The 21,182-nt window shown below is 42.3% G+C and overlaps 1 protein-coding gene across 3 annotated transcripts in view; it reads right to left on the bottom strand.

The window, feature by feature from the left end:
• Positions 1 to 908: 908 nt before the first annotated feature.
• Positions 909 to 21,182, bottom strand: part of RANBP17 (RAN binding protein 17) — a 271,780-nt gene continuing 251,506 nt past the window's right edge. For all 3 annotated transcript variants that reach the window (XM_030572154.1, XM_030572155.1, XM_030572157.1), the window contains 3 exons: positions 12,248 to 12,346; positions 5,443 to 5,570; positions 909 to 1,313 (listed from right to left, as the gene is read on the bottom strand). In XM_030572154.1, the coding sequence (XP_030428014.1) occupies positions 1,217 to 1,313; positions 5,443 to 5,570; positions 12,248 to 12,346 (324 nt within the window). In that variant the 3' untranslated portion in view covers positions 909 to 1,216. The remainder of the gene's footprint in view (positions 1,314 to 5,442; positions 5,571 to 12,247; positions 12,347 to 21,182) is intronic.

The following is a 21,182-nucleotide window of genomic DNA, read 5'->3' as shown; positions in this document are numbered from 1 at the left end:
CCTGTGCTAGGTGCACTGAAAATCGCATGTTCTTTTCGAGAAAGTGGTAAAAATATTACCAAGTTACGCAAATCTAAGACTGCATGAAAAATATATGAAGTAGATTTTTTACATCTTAGTTAAGAAAACAATGAGATAGCAGCAGTTTCTAATTGCATGTAATAGCTTTTGTACATTAAAAATGTAATTGACTTATTGCTTAAATAGTTCAATTTTTGTTAAATTTCATTCCAATTAATTTGTGTATTTCATCAACACGCAATAATTCATACCCACCACAAAATGGAAATTAATTGTTCTACACCAAATCTGAGTGGATAATGCATGCATGAACCTCAACATAAAAGGAATTTTTTTTTTGGCACATATTGAACTTTTTATAATCTCCGAAGAGGTGAAGAGGAATCCGCTGAATTTTCTGCTTTAAATGCACCCTTTCATTATACTTTTTACCACCCTGAATATGGGAAATTAGTGTCTGTAACTACTGGTTTTCTTTTTTCCAGGGGTGGCAGATTTAATCCTTTTTAAAAAAGTGTCTTAACAATGGTATTTCCCCTCCACCCCTGAAATAAGACATTTGAAATGTATGTTTGTGTAATGAAAGCATTATCTTTATCTCATTAAAGAGTGCATTACTGTCTCTAAGCTTTATAATATCCAAAAGAGCTTATTTTTCATTCTGCTAATCTTTCTTCTTCTTTGCAGTGTGCAGAGTCATGAATCTCATGTTTAAAATATACATGCAACCATTTTGTAGAAAAATAATCATTTTTATTAATTCAAGAGAGTTCATATAGAATTTATACCAATCTTTGCCTCAAAGTTTCAATCAGGAGTGACCTCAGTGGAAGTGGTCGGAAACATTATTTATTACCGAGTGGAACTAAGAATCATTAACTAGTACACATTTAGAAGCAATGGGTGTTTATTTTGTTCTTTGGGTAAGTATTGTTTCTACACCATTTCATACATGTTTAAGAACAGGGATAATAAATTTTGATAAGAAAGTTTGAAAACGTTCTTTAAGCTAAGACTGATTTTACATCATTGCCATTTATAAATTCTTACATTTAGGCCAGAGATATAAAAAGGCAGAAGTTATTTAAAAAAATAGTTTTCATAAGTTTTCAACTCCTATCTAACAATATGGTGAGGTCCAAAACTTTCAAAGTCTATATGTTGTTATTCAATGCGCTGGTTTCCAAGTTCAGCATCAACTCATCATATCTAAACTGCTGGCTTCCGTAGCCCCTTCACAGCGCAGGGCATCAGCCATGTCTCTTCGAAAGACTGACATGTTCTGGGTGAATCTGGGCACAAGAAAACCCCAAACCTTTGGTTAAACCAGACCTCTGATTTATTTAGATTTAAACAATAGGAAAAACATTAAAAATGCTCACATACAATCTCTAGGTGTCCTGACAATTAATCTTACAACATAATAACGACTAGCTAGCAGCATTAATAACATTGTGTGTGGACAACCTGTAAGCTCAGACCGTTAGTAGCATGAACTGCTTATGAATGGTAAATTCAGCCAGTCAGGAAATCAAAGCAACAGGAAAGCTCCTTTTCATCCCACACTGCTTATGGGAAAAATGCCCTCAATCATCCCCAAAACCTTGACAGATGAATGGCTTTGTGCAACATGCTCAGAAAGTCATTGAGTTCAGGCTATTTCAGACCTAGTGTCCTTTCTTGACAGTGAAGGCAGAGTACAACCTGTCTCTCAGCAAAACAGGACACAGTTACACTTGTGTTTATCAGCATAGGTGGAACTCTCTATATGAGGCCTATTTTCTGGTACTGATTTGTTCAAAAGACATATGAGAACAGATGGGGCAAACTCAATGAACACTGTATAACTTTTGTGGGGCCCAAAATCTCACTAGGACAGCACATGTAATTTCAGCACTATCACAACCCGACCCTGAACCCTTGCCCTGATTCAGCCCTAAAAGCAAGTGCAAACCTGATCCAGATCAGATCCACTTCCTCAGTCTGTCTTTATTTAAAACACAGTGTACCGTTGCCATTTATCACTGTATTTTCAGTAGCAGAAATTAAATGGTTTTGCTTCTATTTTAAAGAATTAGGCACAATCCTGATCTTAGATGTGCCCCCAAATATAGGCCCCTTCCTCCTTTTTTAAATGCTGCAGCTGCATTGATTGCAGCTCTAACACTCTTTGCTTGGAGGCTGTCAGATCTCACAGGCTCAGTAAGGAAGATGTCCAAGGAACACCAATTGTGAATTACAGTTTAAGGTCCTGATCCTGCAAAGGGCTCTGTGTAGATGAATGTTTTCAAAGCCAATGGGATTCCAGGTGCATCTAAGATCCCTAGGCAGGATTGGGGCTGATAGTTATATTTCCAATTATTTATTTATCTCCTAGTACTGGAAGGGACCTTGAAAGGTCATCAAGTCCAGCCTCCTGCCTTCAGGAGGAGGACCAAATTCTGATTTTTGCCCCAGATCTCTAAGTTGCCCCCTCAAGGATTGAACTCACTACCCTGGGTTTAGCAGGCCAGTGCTCAAACCACTGAGCTATCCCTCCCTTCCTGTTCATGCTCTCCATAGTTCACTGTTGGCTGCACATAGCGGCAGTGTGGTAAGTTAGGGATTGCTGCATGTGGTTACAAAGTCTGCATTTCAGAATGTTTCTGCACTTGCTTTTTTACTTTTGTGTTTATTTCTTTATTAATAAAAACTGATTTCTGCTCACATTTGAGCATCCCAAATTAAAATAAACCTGTAAAATGGATTTTGCTAGGAAGTTACAAGACACTTAAAATAGCCCCAAATAACCTCTTAAAATAGGACTGCCTAGGTAGAAGACATATTGCTTGTTGATACTATGGCTGCCTAAAAGCCATCCCAGGCAGCTGGGACAGAAGATCACTCATTTGATGTACCGTTCCTTTAATGATTCTAGATAATACCTGCTCACATTACCCCAGAGTGAGCAATCTATATATCTCTAGCTGCAGCAACTAAGACTTCCCAAAAGACCACCCAACCTTTGGAGTTTAGAATACTTCACAGACACTGTATATTGCAATTCTATTTTAAAAGGCTGTGTATGTTTGAACTTAGGACTTACGCAAGTTAGGTGATTAACAGCCCTTGCGACTGAAGTCTTGGTTATCCACAGAACAGAGACAGCATGGGTAGCCCCAGCGCAAGCCCCTTTGTCAGTATGACATGTCTATGGCAAACCTCATGGCATGACATACGTTTTAAACTCTAAATACTCTTGGGGAAATAGCCCTTAGTTTGGGCATTGTTGATGATGAGATGTGAAGGCTTATCTGTTTTTTTCCAAGCAGCTATGTGGAATGATAAAGAAGGCAGTAGTTTGCTATATCCATTTAAAGTCAGCTAGTGTTCAGGTTAAATGCTACAGTGGTCCACAAGAAGCCCAATGACTGGATATTAAACTAGACAAATTCAGATGAGAAATAAAGCACCATTTCTTTTTTAAACAGTGATGGGGGATTAACTATTGGAACACGCTACCAAGGGAAGTGGTGGATTCTCGATGTCTTCAGATCAAGACTTGATGCCCTTCTGCAAGTTACACTTTAGTCAAACACAAGTTACTAGGCTGAATGGAGGGGTAACTGAGTGAAATTCTCTAGCCTGTGAGAGACAGAAGGTCAGACCAAATGAGCCAATGGGCCTTCTTGCCTTAAAAATCGATGAATCTATATGAGTAAGGTAGCTCAGTGCTAACTGTACACCAGGATATGGGAGTCCCATAACACTTCACACCTGAATCACATGATTTGATAAGTTTGGCACTGAGTCTGTGGTTGTTCTATGGGTATAACGTTAAGTAAGTTAACTTTAATTTTAAAATTTCCAGTCCAACATTTGTTTGTTTCCTTAGAAAATATTATCTCAAGGGTTTTTCCCCTTTAAGTAACTGATAGATATGGAGTTAAGGCTGGAACTATCTATCTATAAATAAATACTCCGGAAATTTCTTTAGTTGTTAAAAACACTGGTGGGATTGTTCAGTCACAGAAATCCTCATGGAGCTTACAAACTGTGCAGAGCTGGGTCTCTATCCTCCCTAGACTGTCTGCCACTATCACCTCTTGTGATTTCCTCCTTCCTGATTCCCACATGGCTCCCTACTCTCCCCACTACATGGAGAAAACTTCATGTGAGGCATATCAAGTGGACTTATATAATGGAATAGGTATGGTCACTACACTACTAGGTGGGACCCCTTCCATCTCCACACTGCCCCCTCTCAACTGGCTCACCCATTGCCATTATCTACAGTGGGGTCATGTGGAGTAGATGATCATATTGGTCCCTTCTGACCTATGAGTCTATGAGTTTATAAACTTAGTATCAGGGATATAAGCAAACGATCATCTCTGCAGAGACCGTAATGTGTTCAGAAACGTATTTTAACAGCTAAATAATTCCAAAAGCAACCCTCTTCCGCGTAAAAATAGCCCAAGGCATCAGTCCTAGCGTAAGACAACAGATTAAAACCTATCGCGGGGTTCTAAACCAAACTGTTTTGGAGTTTTGACAAGTCGACATTTCTCAGAAAATGATGGGGAAACGGAATCATCTAATTGTTTTAACTTTCACCACTCCCAAATGTCTTGTCTGCTTTGTCTCAAGCTTTCCAGGAAGTTCTACCCTGGTATAAATCATGCCTGTGACAAATTTTGTTTTGGTGGAGTAAAGGTGCAGATAGGTGAAAACACAGTTGGTAACAAGACTAGTGTGAACCTCAAATGCAGCCAACTTCTATTGCTTTTGTTTTAAACTAACCCAATTTTTTTTACAGTGAGGGTGAAAGTGAGTAAATTGCCAATCTTGGTCTTCTAAAAAAACAAACAAAAACCAGCTCAGCAATGTTGTGTTTAGCTGTTACGGGGCCCCCAACTGACCCTCTCCCATCCCTGTCTTTTTACAGGTCACAGTTACATCCTTACATCTGCAGGGACTGGGGTCAGTCGAAGCAACAGCACCTAGAGCAGCAGAGACTGCAGAAGCCGTCGTAGTTCTGCAGCACCCAAGAGCATCAGACTGGTTTTCGTTGGAGAGACCGTATGTTGGAGAAAGGGAGACCTATGCCCCTTCCCAGAAAATGGGGTAGTTTTTTCCAAGGGGGAGGTGGTGGCCAAAAAGAGAAAGGAGCACTCATTCCCTGGCAGGCCCTGCCTTTGGGAATATCCTAAATAAATACATATTTAAGAACAACTAAATAGATAATTATCAAATGCTCTGGCTCCAACTAGTAAGTCTAAGGGAGCATTATTTGGTAGGACATTACCTTACTTTTAAAGGAAGCTAACAAACTCCACTGTAGTTGCAAGTTAGCCCAGAATACTCTGTTATGTTATTCTCTGGTTGAGTGTTTGATTTGGCTTTTATCGGTAGAGAACGCCTAGGGTGTTGTGAGCTCACCTGTCTCTGTTCTTTACCAAAAGGTTTTGCTCCACTCCTTCCATTAGGTTCCTAAAGCACTGGTCAAGGACCTCTCGTTTGTTGTCAGGCTGGCTGGTTATCAAGCTTGCCCTTAATTCGCTGAAGTACTGTGATCAAAAGGCAGAAAATACTTAGGAAACAAACTTTGGAAATAAAAAGCAGAGGTTGCTCACCTGTAATCAGAACCCTGAATGAGCTCTGTGAATTCACACTCCTGAAATGCGCCGATGGTGCAGCATCAACTGCTGGAACGTATTAACAGCATTGCCTGTGGGAGTGCTCTTGTGCCCCAAGCAGCTCATAATGTTTATAGGAGGAAGTTATAAAAGTGAGCATGGTGAACTGTCCGCCTCAGTTCTTTTGATTGGCTCCTTAGGTCCCAAGTTGATATCAGGCCACCCAGGAAGAGGGAAGGTGTGTGGAGAGTGTGGATATGTAGAGACCATCTTGAAGAACTCCAGTTACAGCTGAACAACCTTCATTTCTTTGTCAAATGGCTCCTGCACATTCCCACTCTTGGGTGTCCGGCCAGCAGCACTCCTCCCTCTGGACAGTGGGATGAGGAGGCCCCTGACATATAGACTGTAATGCTTCTTTACTGGACCAGGTGTCTGACCTTGACGCTAGATCTAAGAAATAATGGTTTGTGGAAAGTATGAATTGGGCTATAGATGGCAGCTCTACAAGTTTTTAATATGGGAATGTGTGTAATACAGGCCATGGAACCGCCTTCACTCTAGGCGAGTGTGCTCTAAGCCCTTCTGGAAGAGAAGCAGAAGTGTGTTCATAACACTCTTCAATACGGAGTCCAACCCACTTGAAAAGGTTGTGTGATGCCATTACCTGACCTGTACTTTTCCCCCATAAGAGATAAACAGTCTAGATGATTTTCTGCATATAACTTTAAATAGAAGCCATCCAAGGTGTGCTGCCTAGCTTCTCCTGAGTAAGAGTGAGGCCTAAGGAAAAACACTGGCAAGTTTATGAACTAGTTAAGATGGAATTCTGTTACCACCACTTTATCTTTGTGAAGGACTGTAAGAGTGGGGGTCAGCCACGAGAGCCTACAGCTCACTCACTTTTCTAGCAGATGGAATAGCTACAAAAAACAATATCTTAATCAGGAGATGAAATGGGGAACAGTCTCCCATGTGTTTGAAGAGAGATTCCATGAGCTAAGTAAGTACTAGAGTGAGGGCCAAGTTCTAGAACTGTCGAAGTCCTATGGCACATGCTGTCAAGTGGAGAGAGTCTGTGTCCCAGTTAAGAAGGCCAACAAGTGTGCTGGGCTTTTTAACCCCCTTGGGGGCTGGAGCCAAGGCTGGATTCTTAGCACTTATGGATCCCTGGTGCCTCAGAGCCAAAAGGTTTAACTGCTAATACTTCTAGCACTAGCATAACTTGGAGGCTATTCTGATGCACCTTTCTGATTCTGGGGGTTAAGAAGCTACATATGGAGCAATAAGAAAGCAAATAACCTTCCCCAAGCAGGCCAAACCACACACATGGGTGTCCAAAACAGGAAAAATGGCAGGACAAGTACTGCACCTTTGAACCCTGATTTGTTTTCAAATTCCATAATACTGGAACAAAGGACTGGTGCCAGAGCAGTAAGATCCTTAGTACAAAACAAAAAACAAAACAAAACAAGAAATGAAGAAGAAAAAAATAAAAACTCACCAACTAACTAAAACCCAGCTAAACAAAAAGGTGATAGCACTGGGCATGATCCATTCTGATGAATCTGGGTCCCAGGAGTGGTGAGGCTGCTGGTCTGTCCGCTCCCATGGTTGAAAGGAAGAAGGGTGGTTGATGATTCCTGTCCCTTTTTCAAAGTCTCACTTTCTGAACATTCAGAGCCAGGAAAGGTAGTAGCTGTCAGAACACTTCAAAGGGTACCACTGCTGGAAGGTAGGTTCCATAGTCCAAGCTGTACCATAAGCATGTCCCAGCAGAAGCCACTTGAAGATTTTAGGGCCAAATTTTCAAAACCTGGCCACAAATAACTGCTGATGAAATTCAGGTAATTTAGGCATCTGTGTGTCTAAGTGCACCTACCAATCATGTGCTTGGACTTGCACAAGATCTAAACTGCACCCCCAAAATTGAAGGTGCATAAAGAGAGGCCTGGATAATGCTAGGCTGAAGATCAGGCCTTTGCAATCCCCATTGTGAATTTTAAAAAGCATCTATCCCAAGCTCTACGGGCGTGTACAGATACTGAAAATGTGCAGAAAGCCAGAATGAAATGGTCTTCTCATTGATCAACCCCCAAATTAAAAATATGAATTGCTAAACAAAACTATAGCCTCCCTCAACCTGCCTGCTAACAAAAGCCTGGGAAAACAGAAAAGCCTCGCAGCAAGGCCTTAAGGATACAGATCGGGGCTCTGTCAGCCCAATGGGAAAACAGGAAGAGCAAGAATCTTAAAAGGCAATGTCGCTTAATGTCAATGTTGTTTCCTTGTCAGGAAATGCCTTGACATCAGCCTCCTCCCTTTAAAACCAGAGAGATGTTAGCTTGAGTGTCTCTACTGACCACAACGGCAGCAGTCTTATGCATGGAGAGGAGCTCTTCGTCCAGTAGCTAGGTCCCAAGCCCTTTAAGGCCTTATAGTTTAAAGCCAACAGGCAGTCAGGGCAGATGATGAAGAATGTGGCTTGGCCCCAAGATGGGGGAGAGATGGATAATTCTAGCAAGGCCCACAACCCAAAGAAAAGTTGTCAAGATTGTCCATGAGTTGATTTCTTGAGCAGCAGCTTCCCCAGAGCTTCCTTAGATAGGGCTGCCATGAAGGAAGGCACTCAAAGTGAACATGTGCAGATAAGGATAAACTTTTTCATAAAAAATGCCTTCAACAATAGTTTGACAATTAACTGTAAAACTGCCTCCACTGATAAGATAAGCTTGTCTATTGGGGCTGCTGCCTGACAGGAGCTGATCCGAGACCCCAAGTAGTCCTGAAAGGGTTTCTATGCACCTTCTGCAGTGGCATCTCTTTTGCTAGCAGCCATGTTTGCCTGGATTCCCATACCTTCTTCTCCACTAAACTGGTAATCATTTGGTTGGAGGACAATAGTTGCTTCTGTGTCCTAATACAGAAGGGATTTCCCGCAGCTCTGCCTGCCACTGTGGGCCAGTTTCCCTCTGCTGGTGTAACTCAGCTTGTGTACTCCTGCTGGCAGTTAATAGAGCGATGAAGCAGTGCCAGAAGCAACCTGCAACCCCCACTGTAGTGGGGTGGCGACAAGAACAGATTCAGCATCCTTCCAGTGTAGCTTCTGCTGATGATGCGTCTATGAATCCCCGAGTGCAACTGCCGCTGGAACACAGCTATCCTTGCAGGCACAGGCACATGCAAATTGCACTTGTGCGCACCCATGGGGCATATCTGCCCCTTACACGTGAGCTGAATTATGGATGGACAAGATACCATTAAAACAAGTGAGGAGACCACCAAGCAGCAGAAGTAAAGTGTGAATAACCATTATGGTTGCTGGTGGCAGGAACTGTTGCTACAGAGATTATGTCCTGAATTAAGGGAATCCATTTACCAGCAGTTGGCTGGAATGAATTAAAAATAGTCACTTCTGCAGTCAGGTAAGCATGTTTCAGACCTTTCCTGTGGCCCTGAAAAATAGGGCATTGAAGTGTATGGGCTGGAGAGTGGCAATGCAACGGGGCCTTCGCACCTCATTTATTCTCAGAGCTAAGCCTTCCAGGGAAGTGCCCTAGGTAGGTGACATTCCCCTTCCCCACCCTCACAAAAGAGACTGTGCCATAGCTCACTTGGTGCTACATAAGGGTGCATGTACACACACATTTCTGACAAACAAAGCCCATGATCATTAGAACTAGTCTAATTTCAGTAGAAAGAGAACACTCTGCTAGCCGCACATTTATTTCTTAGGATTCCCCACTGCACAGTTTTATCTTCAAGTCAAATATTTAATTTCTTCTTACATTAAAGTGGCTAACATCAAAAGCACATAATTAATATGTAGTCAAGCTAATATTTAAATGCTATAAATCAGAAGCATTATATAAACAAAAGTGTCATCCTGAACACGATTGGGAATGCGCAAAACTACTTATTTCCCACTTTTATAATGATGCAGTGACTCAGAGCAGATAGAAAATGATTAGTTTTCCTCCCAAAGTAGGAAATATTGCTTCCATCTGTAAAGTATAATATTGTGATGTCATAAACTTTTTCTAAACACTGAATTTGCCCTTATTTGCTCTCAATCATTTTAAAAGAACTGCTCTCTCTTATAGAGCTTGGATTTAAATCACAATAACACACCAAGAAGATGAATGACAGTGCTATTGGATATGGCTAAAATTGGATCCTTCAGCACAGGTGAATGATGAGACAGGGCTTCTCTTTTTGATATATTTTCTTCTTCTATTAGTTTCCTTCCATGGTTGGGATTTCAGTTAGAATTTTAATGTATGCGGCTGCCGCTAATCTTAGTGTCTTATTTTTTCCCAGCACTATCTTATTGTATAGACAATTCATTCTCCAAAGCAGTAATATACTGCCACTTGTGACTGCCCAAGAGATAAAGCAATTCTGAATAAAGTAAGATCCTGCTCTGAAATATGGAGAATACTATAGGTCAATATCTTCTGAAACAACGCCTTGCCATACACAGCAAATAGCACAAATTTAGACTAGCTCACATTAATTTACTGAAATGGTTTCCTTTTCAGATGATTATATTAAGCCATTAAGGCAGTGGTGGGCAATCTGCAGCCCGTCAGAGTAATCCACCAGCGGGCTGCCAGACAGTTTGTTTACATTTGCACGGCCGCCCGCAGCTCCCAGTGGCTGGGGTTCACCATTCCCGACCAATGGGAGCTGCTGGAAGCGGCGACTAGCACGTCTCTGCGGCTCCCATTGGCCGGGAACAGCAAACCGTGGCCACTGGGAGCTGCGGGCAGCCATGCAAATGTAAACAAATAGTCTGGAGGCCCGCCAGTGGATTACTCTGATGGGCTGCAGGTTGCTCACCACTGCACTAACGTGACATGCTGAGTGTATTCAAATATAGACAGCTTCAGATCTTACTGAAGGGATGGGCTGAAGAATGTTCCCTAGGTTAGATAATCAGCCTTGGAAGCAGACATTCAAGATTTTAGCAAATATGAGAGATGGGCAAAGCTCACAAGGTTCAGATAAATCCCTCAAAGACCAGATGCTTCTCTGAATCTTTCTGGCAGAGAAACTGGGTTAGAACTCTTGTCTTTCTTGCAAGATTTCCATTACATCCTTGTTTGGGCTAAGTGGGATGTGAATTTCTGCATAAGAATAGTTGTGTTTCTCCTTCTAGCTGGACTCTGGAAGATCAGAGTGGCAGAAATTAACAAAAAAGTTAACTGTACTTTTGTGACCCACAGATTGGGCTTGAGTTGTTGGGTGAAGGTGTGGCTGGATTTTTCTATTACATAAATTAAGTCATTCAGCCTCACTGAGAGCAGCTCTCCAACACTTATAAAGCATCTGTGCTGGATACTCTTCTCCACCCCTTACAGGGGTAGAAGGGAGCAAGACAGCAAGGAAAAGACGTGGGGAATTTGAAAGGGTGGCCAGCAGATCTGTGCCATGTTCCCTATCCCTGAATGCGTGGGCTCTCTCTGCAGGATCTGAGGAGTGAGAACTATAGAGAGCACCTGCCCTTCCTTGTCAGAGGCTATTGGGGAGGTGTGTGGAGCTGAAGAAAAGTAGGCAATAGCAGCATCACTCCAAAGGGAGCCTTCCTGTCAGGGATGGGGTGGGTGGAGAGCATCATGAGGGCAAAGGCTTACCCTTGGAGACGGCCAAGGTTCTGCTGGGCTGTTCTCTGCTTTCCTTTTGATAACCGGTGTCTGTGGTATTTGTAGGCTGGGCACGAAGCTCTTTCCCTCCAATGGGAAAATGTCTCCAAATCTCTCCAGTGAAACTTGGGTGATGTTTTGAGTAATGTTTCCACTGATTAGGCAAACCCACAGGAGGGGTCATGGAAAATCTATGAGACTGTGAGGACTAGAAACCGTGGCTTTATAATTATCCTACTCTAATGCTCAGTGCAGGGACTGGCAGTCTTGTAAGTGACTTCTGGTTTTCAATTATCTAAAAAGTGGTGTGCATTAAGGGTCAGACATGGCAAAGAACATTCTAGTTTGTTAAAGTCTTGAAACCTTTGTAAGTCTATGAGCAAATGCAACTTCAGGTCCAGTAAGGTACAAGTTAATTACTGAGCAAATACAGTGAATGCAAAGAGCAAACATGACAAAATCTGAACAGTCTTCTGTTTTGTAGCTAGCATCCCCTAAAACAGTGCTTAAAGGGACAATGCCAGCTTGTTTAGTCACCCAAATGTAGGTTTTGTTACCGATCAACACCATCAGGTTTGGCAATGCATAGTATTAAAAGGGATGTTCAAAAATTATCAGCAAAAAAACAGAAAGGGATTTTAGTTTTGTTTTTGCCTGCAATTAAAACATTTCCAGCACCATTCACAACACAAATGCTACTGCACTGGCCTAATGCATGAGAAGCAGCAATTGATTAAAAATTGACTAGTTTCACTTCCCAAGCTGAGGGAAATGCAAAAGGTAAACAAACAGCATAAACTGTGAAAATTAATTACATTTAAAAAATTCAGTTTCAACACCAAAAATAAGATTTAATAGTATTTACCTTAAGCTTCTCAGCAGAGGATTTTATTTCAACTAGATGGGCAGACACAGTAGTGAGCATGTGCAGAATGAATCTGGTAGCATTTCTGCAATACTTACCTTCTCATTGAGAAGTATAAGCCCTAGCAGTGGTCTGGACACAGACCACTGGTTTCTGCAATCCTCAAAAATGATGGTGTTCATCAGAATTGACATCATCTGAAAGAAAATGCATTTTATTTTGCATTAGTTTGTATATTTTGTGCTATAACCTGTGATTTGGTCACAAGGATTTTAACTAATGACTGCCCAGAAAAATAAACAATCCCTTTGCAAACAATGCTGAACTCCTCCTTGGCATTGTGCGTGTGCCCAACTACTTTATACCTTTTTCTACACAACTCACTCTTGTATAATTATTCCCATATCCAACAGATGCCATTATCAGTGGAAAGTTCTAGAAAAACGGCATCCAAGGTTTGTTTAAAGAAAAAACTAACCAGACAACAGACTACAACATGACTTGACATTTATCCCTGTTCAGACAGCTGGGATGATTTGCATCATATGCAGACTTCACTACAGTGACCTGTGCCTTTGCCCCCTTGTGGATGGATCACTTCAGTGTGTTCTGTCTAGTGCTGATCTTTACCACTACTCATACACTTCAGATGATGTGGAAAATGGCTGCCTAAAAGTCACACCTATGCTTAAGTAATCTGCACTAGCTACGAATTCGTTTTCAGGTGCCACTCAAAGTGGTGCTTTTAACCTTAAATTGGATGGGTCTTTGTTACCTCAGCGACCACCCCTTTTCCTGTGGGATATTTCAGTGATCAGCTGGGGCACCTGAGTTGAAAGGGCCCTATTTTTGTGAAGGCAAAAGCAAAGATGGAGAGCTTTCTACAGGAATATTTAGTTTGCAGCAAGCTTGGATATAAATCTCTCCCCTACTAGGCTGCTGCACACTAACTGTTCATGTGGACCCTGCTGACGTGCATTAACAGTTCTTTAGTGTGCTTTGATCTAGTCCCATTTCAAAGTGGGCGAGATCAAAGGGCACTCAAACTTTTAGTGCATCAGCAGGCTTCAAACAGCTTCTAAGCGTGCAGCAGGTTACCAAAGGGTAGATTTACGCCTCAGCTTGTCGTGAACTAAATGTTCATGTAGACAAGCTCTAAATCAAGAGAGACTTAGGTACTGTTCCCAACTCTGCCACTTACTTGGCATGTGAACTTCAGCAAGTCATTTCACCCCTGTGCCTCAGTTTCCCCTTCTACATAAAGGAGATAATGGTATTTACCCAGCTTTGTAAAGCACTTGGACATCTGGGAACACAAAGAACTAAGTATTATTACTATTAATCCAGGAAGGGTTGGAGGCAGGGCATTCACAATGTGGGGTCTCAGTTATGGAATTCATTGTCCCTAATGGCTTGCCAGAGCCACAACTGGCTTCCTTTCAGGTAATAATGCAAGGCTTATTAGCTCTCCCAGGTGTTTTCCAAGTTTGGCTGCAAAGCCTATTACATCTCCCAGGCTTTTGCTGGGACGGGTGAGGTTCTATTTTGGGGCAGGAGGTATCTGGGAAAGCCTTATTGTTGGGTATTGAGTTATCATTGTTATTTGTAGCTTTTGTAGAGATTGTATGTGCACCTGGTGCATTGGAGGAGCCTGACTTTAATAAAACAAAATAAATAAAATAAGCAAAGAAACCATTTGATGATAAAATGCCCTACGGTCTTCTGGAAACACATTAGAGCCCAAAATGCTAAGGGGCACAACACACACGAATCTAAACAGTGTCTGGTTGGGATTAGACAGAGTGAAAATTCGTAAAATGCCACCAACAAAGAACTTGACTCACATTTGTAAAATATCTACTAACCCTAAAACCAAATACACAAGGAGAATGTGGAAAATCATTACATCGTTTCTTCTAGGCCAATGAGTAGCTATGAGCAGAGTCCCCAGAGAACTGCCACACTGCAAACCAGCCTGTAATAACTGACCAAGGCTAAGTCAAACAACATGTTTCATTAAATGAAAAAAGATGAATCCCAACACTACAAATCACTTGGAACAAGGAGATAGCCAAAAATTATTTGAAATTTTCATGCTAGGAGCACAAAATGCGGCATGGGAAAGACTAATCCGTCACTTTGCTTTTCTGTAACATGCATACGTCAAACTACTTTTCAATTACCCAGGATAAAGACAATAGTTCAATTAATGCAAACACTAAAAACCACTGGCGAAGTAATGACAGGAACTTTCCTGGTCCTGAAACATGAACAGCAGCAATAATAATTCCTCATAACTCTATAGCATCTTTCGTCCGGGGATCTTACAGCAAGCACTCGAAATTACAAGGGAAATCTTTCAGGGGCAGAATAGAATTACTCGGGATTGGATTCAACCAGGACATCAGGACTGATACATCCCTACTTTTTAGGAAATGGGCCACTAGATATGAAATGGCTGCCACTGGATATGCATTAGACTTTTAGTATTAAGCCTAATATGAAAGATGGCACCTTCAGGAGCAGAATTTATCCTCCTACCAATCCTCGGGCAATTGTTCAATACTGACTGAGAGGGAAGAGTGCCACCTACTAAACCTCCAATACCATATCACACAACACCTGGGCGTTTCTTTGAGATTTCAAGTTCCAAACTATGTTGGTACAAAAATAATAAAGTAGGGAGGCAAAATGCACATCCTAGTGAAGCTCCTGGCAATAATCAGCAAAGAAGCTCACAGTGAAAGCCAAATGGAGCCATTACAGGACAGGCCCAACCTTCTCTACAAGAAGGCTCTGCTCTCAGAACCTGGTGTGTGTGTTGGTGGTCTGTCCCTACTTACCTGGGTACAAGCTACATCCATCCCTTCATTTGGGGAGAGCTGCCAGTTTTTGGTTCAGTTTAACCAACACCAGAGATGAAAGTAAGCTGGTCCGGTCTGGTCCGGTGTACTGGCAAGAGCCCGTATACCGTGCTGGACCGCACCGGCTTCCGTGGTGGGGATTGAAAGGGCTCTGGGCTGCCCGCGGCTGCAGGGAACCCAGAGCCCTTTCAATCTCCGTCGCAACTGAGATTTAAAGGGCTCAGAGCTCCCCGCCGCTGCGGGAAGCCCAGAGCCCTCTGAATCCTGGTCGCGGCTGGGATTTAAAGGGCTCAGAGCTCCCCGCAGCTGCGGGCAGCCCAGAGCCCTTTGAATCCCGGCCGTGGCTGAGATTTAGCTCAGAGCCCTTTAAATCCCGGCCGCGGCTGAGATTTAAAGGGCTCAGAGCTCCCCGCTGCTGCAGGCAGCCCAGAGCTCTTTGAATCCTGGCCGCGGCTGAGATTTAAAGGGCTCAGAGCTCCCCACGGCTGGGCAGCCCAGAGCCCTTTGAATCCTGGCCACAGCTCTGGCGGCTGGGCTGGGGCCAGGATTTAAAGGGCTCAGAGCTCCCCATGGCTGCGGGCAGCCCAGAGCCCTTTGAATCCCGGCCACAGCTCTGGCTGCTGGGCTGGAGCCAGGATTTAAAGGGCTTGGGGCTCCCCTCAGTGGCAGGAGCTCTGGGCCCTTTAAATCCCTGCCCCAGCCCCGCAAAGCTCGGGATTCCCCCCGCGGCCGAAGCCCTGGGCCCTTTAATTTGCCCCTGAGCCCGGGGGGCTCCCAGCAACCTCTTCAGCTGGGAACCCCTGGTTAATTTAAAGGCCCTGGGTCTCCTAGCCACAGCTGGTGCCCCAGAGCCTTTAAAACTTCAGAGGCCATGCCTCTTCCAGGAGAGGCCACGCCTCTTCCGGGAGAGGCTACGCCTCTTCCAGATGAGGCCATGCCCCTCTCAGGACTCCGGCAGTACCGGTAAGTCCTGTAAGTTACTTTCACTCTGACCAACACCTGCCTCAGATAACACAATGCCATTAGGAAGGACAGATCTACAGCTTCTTCACGGACTGACTAGCAAGACTGAAGCTACAGCTGTTCCTTTCAGACATCACATGCATCACTAATTTGGGAGGGTTTCTTCTAAAACACTGCAGCTTCCATGAGCCAGAATCTGGTATAAACACTTTAAAGTACAGGTGTTCAAATTGCACTGGAACCAAAACAACTTCTAGAGTGTCTGAGGAAAGCACTGAAGTGATGTCCTCTATGCCCACAGAGTAATCCAAATACAAGTATTGATGTTAGCAATATGTATGGAATCAGTCATTTTCTTACAATAAAATTAGCTATAACTAGTATTTTTGAATTACTTGGGTGACAAAAACAAACATGGTTGAAGGAAGAGGAATCTAGTTATCACCTAAACTAGAACTAACCCCCTCATCCTTCCAGTCATGTATGCAAAAGAAAGGACTGACACAGCAAGCTAGAAGTGATGCTCTAGAACTAAGTTGCAGATATCAAAATTTTTCGGCTGTGCTAACTGATTGAAGAATGATATACCGCGGAGTCCATCAAGAATAAATAAGTGTCACAACAACAAGGCAGCTCTGCGATTCTACATCACAGTTCATTTGAGACTTGTAAAGTGCTTTCCAAATATCAATTTACCTCCCCACACTCCTGTGAGGGAGGTCACCATTATCCCATTTCACAAATCCCATTTCCCTGGTTAACTGAGGAACAGAAGGTATGCGATTCAGGGTGTGACTGCAGCTCATGTAGACATACCTGGGCTAGCTTTAAACTAGCCAGTTTGGGTACCAGAGCAGTGAAGCTGTAAATGACCGCCCACAACTCTAGGTAAATACTGTTGTGGATAGCCTGTGCTGACGCCTGTACTGCTGTAGCTTCGATGCTACTGGTATCTGAGCTAGCTCGACTGAAGCTAGCTAGGGTATGTCTATATGAGCTGCAATCACACCCTGTAAATGCAGTGTGGACATACCAATAAGGTCGCAAAGCAGTTCAGGGACAAAGCCAGGAACAGAACCCAAGAGTCCGGATAGAACTGTTGATACCACTTTATTTGGTCCAATAATGATTCTCCTGAAATGCAGTGATGGGAATTGTGGGAGTAGGGATGCATTTTTCCAGTAATGCTAATGCTTCAGAGTCTCTTTCTTGGCTGCTGGAGAAAAAGCTCCCAAAGACATCCCTCATTATAAAAATTCATTCCCAAGGACACATAAGCTGCCTTTCTATTAAAGAGCCTTTTTTGCTGCTTCATGTTATCAGCAGAACAGCACTTGCATCACAGCAGAGCCTATAACTCATTTCTCTTTCTCTTATGTTGGTATGAATATTTTATTCTACAGCAACTAATCACATTTTAACATGCTTAAGAAGTACATTATGTAAGCTCAGAGACAGCATTATGTGATAGAAAACAACACTTTGCCAAGGATTCAGTACATTTCTAAAAACTCATACAGCTTTTCATCAAACACTTGGCTGTTAAGAAAATTTCAAATATTACAAATATTCAGATTTTGTAGCTCTGCACACAAGGTTTTGCTGAGTGTTTGTGTCCCAGGCTCCAGAGAACCACTTCCTAATTTAGAAACCATGAATACTAATTTCCATTGGCAATGGAGCTTTCACTCACTCCTTCCTTCACCAACACTTCCCTCTTCAGCAAGTATATGGAGCATCTTTTTCTAATAAACTGTAGTGGGCACTAACTGCTCGAAAATTGTGAACCAGTCTGCATTATCTCGCTCTACAAATTATGGGACTGCCTTAAAAAGAATGATAGTTATTAAAAATATAATTAATTTAGAGGTCTTTATATTTGCCTTTGTGTTACTCAGGTTGAAGGGTACATTCAGGTCACACTTTCACATTTTTCTTTGCAACCAAGAGGGCTAGATTCAGACTTTTTTTTGTTTAAACTGAGATTCTCATGCAAATATCTGGATTCTAGCAGTTGGGGCCTTAAGAAAAATTCCAGAATATCATGAGACTTGTGATAAAATCGTGAGAGTTGCCAACACAGAGTCTAGCCTAGGCACAGTCCTCAGAGTAGTCTAGCTTTTTTGCTTCATTTGGGGGAAAATTAAGGTATATATACGATTGAAAAGCCTCTCTTGGGGTCCCAGTCCCAGGACATACATATGAATTGAAATATGCATGCAGCCGTTTCAGCAGGCTGAAACACCATTTGCTATAAACTCTCTCAATCTACCTCTGTCACAGATTATGTCTATTGTTTGCATATTACTGGCTAAGAGATAGGTCTATTCTCTCACCCTCCCACCCACACAAGCAGGACAGAGATACGGAACACTAACAAACAGTCTTGCAAATACTTATTCGTGGGGTGTGGCATTTTGCATGGTTTACCTGACAGCCTTGGAATACATGACTCAAGTGAACAACCACCTTCCAGCTCCAATTAATTAAAAGAACATCTGATGCCAATATATTTGCAAATTTGTTCTGACACTGTAAATGATTTACAAATTAGTTCTGAATGCTACATTTTCTAGTAAGTAAGGCAATTTGTTTCCTTCACTATGATCTCCTCAAGTCGACACACTGAGTAGAAACAAACATGATACTATTCAAATTTAATACACATTATCACTTGAGTATAATTAACTGATTGCTCTTTGCTGATGAAGTACATATCAGTTATGGCTGGAGCTAAATGAACCAGTACAAACCTTGGTTATAATCTGCCTAATTAGGCTGAGTGACACAACCACCCTATCTTACTTCTGTCAAGCATATAGAGTAAATAAATCCTTTAGTGCAGCATTGTCTGCTGGTCCACTGTTTACTTTCTGAACTATAAATTCAAAGGATGAAGTATTTAGAAAGAAAATTTCCATGACTGCTTGTCCCAGCCTGATATAAGACAAGAGGGAGGGTTATTGGTAAGTTTGGTAGCTGTTCAGTGCACACTTTCCTTGCGTAAGTCAACAGCAAAAATGAGTCAATAGTTTCACCATATCTGCACATCACAAAATCACCACAGAACTGGCAGTTCCCTCTGAAAGAAACCCAAGGTTAGACTAGCAGCGGGTACCGCAGGTCAGAGTACAGGTATCATGTCAGAACTGCATGGGGAAGTTTGCACAGAGCCTGCAGTGAATGAGCTCATCTCAAATCCAGCATGAACACTACATTTATTCACTGATTTTATAAGGGGAAAGATGTGAGCCCTTCCCATTTACAAAACTGTAACCACCTGGAATGGTTTTAAAATCTCTCTTTTCCTCACTGTAAATTTACAAGCAAAAAAATGGAGCTTCGCAGTTGTTCTGGTGTTGTTTTAATTTTTCCATAATTTCAGATGCTCAATATCCCCTCCAAATTCAATATTTAAAACAGTTTGGGCCTGATTCTGAAAGCCTCTCTGACATGCAATAGTATCTTATTTCATCAATGGTCCCAATGAAATTAATGGAACTAATCATGGAGTGAGAAGTTACTAACCTCAAGTATCAGAGTCTGGCTCTTTCTCTGGGAAAGAATTATCTACAGTACATATGTTGCCACTTACTCAGGAGAAGAAACATTCAGAATGATAGCTCCAGGTTAATTAATGACAACTGTGTGAAATGTGTCTATTCTTAATATTACCACACACATCACACAGCAAACAGTTTTACTTTTCCTCTATTGAAATAAACTGTAATAAATTATTCATTTCAATGGCAGCGAAATGTAGATCAACGGGATAAAATTGACTACGTGAGGTGAAAGCTCACTTTCATCTCCACATTATGTATTTGAAACTTTTGGCTAGTAGTAAATTGCCTTTCAAATGGTTGACAAGCTTGTAAAGCAGATGTTTGCACTGCATTAGAGAGTAAATACAACAGAGCTGGGAAAAATGGAAGCTGTTATATTCTTGCAAACGTGCCATTTCAGGACTCAACACTGTCCCCACAAATTAGGGGGGCACAAACACCAAATTTAAACCTTTGTAATTTGCTGTAGATGTTTTAATATGGTGGCACATATGTATTAGCGCTAGATCCCATCTAAGTACTGCCTGTATCTGAGCTGTTCATTTGAAGGAGCGTGACACAGGGCATAGTCACACCTTATCAGAATGTGGGGAAGGGAAAGGCTTACGGGTGATGTACATCACCTATCATATGGGTGATGTACATCACCTATCATATGGGTGATCAGTCTCATGGATGACATAACATCATCCAGTAGAAGAGGAAGAGGTCTCCTGGGTGGTGCAGCCTCCCCAGTCATTAAAGAATAAATCTCATGGCGTGGTCTAATTTTGGCTTCTGTGAGGGTGGCAGGGGTTAAATATCATGAGCGACAGTCTTAACTTTGGCAACAGGAAGAAGGCTGAGCAGTGAAGTAACTTCTCTTTCTGCATGGGAGGTGGAATAAGATTTATTAGTTTAATTATTCACTTCCAATATGTATTGCCTTGCTTCTGTCTACACTGAATTTCATGTAAGTCCTCTGTTGACTGTCACTTACTCACATGCTGCCTGAAGTGCTAGATTTTGTATCTGGATATCTGATGTGGCTGACAGATGTTTACAAACCCATGTATCTGCACAGCTTCCTTTTGCCTACCCATCTGTGCAGCAAATTATTCTACCTCGGGGCTGGAATAACTTACACTCACAAAATGAACTCTGTAGCTGCCTTTTTCCGATGGTGATATTCAGCAGTCTTCAGCTTGGACATTATGATGGTCACTTCAAATTAATTCCTTCCCCTATTTGAGAGGCCATTTCCATTACAATGGCCATGAGGATATAAAAGGTCCATAGCATTACTAAGGGATGACAGAATTCTGATAGAACAGGTTTTTAGTACAGAGCCCTTGATTGCACAACTTATTACACTTTGCAGACATTTGTGTGTGGAGCAGGGAACAGAGTTGAGCTCTTTAGATATCTTTACCAGAAATTAACAAAAAACGATTACCTACTGTCATGGAGTGGGGGGAGTCAGGGCCCTGCACCCCCCACTTCCTGCGATTCACTGAGACTCTCAGCCAGCCAGTAAAACAGGTGGTTTATTAGACGACAGGAACACGGTCCCAAGTAGGGCTTGCAGGTAAACCAGAACCCCCTAGCCAGGTCCCTTTAGGAGGCAAGGATCTTAGACCCCAGACTTGGGGTTCCCTGCA

This window comes from Gopherus evgoodei, chromosome 8, assembly GCF_007399415.2.
Source record: "Gopherus evgoodei ecotype Sinaloan lineage chromosome 8, rGopEvg1_v1.p, whole genome shotgun sequence".
Taxonomy (NCBI): domain Eukaryota; kingdom Metazoa; phylum Chordata; order Testudines; family Testudinidae; genus Gopherus; species Gopherus evgoodei.
The sequence above is the reverse complement of the archived record's forward strand: the minus strand, read 5'-3'. Positions and strand labels throughout refer to the sequence as shown.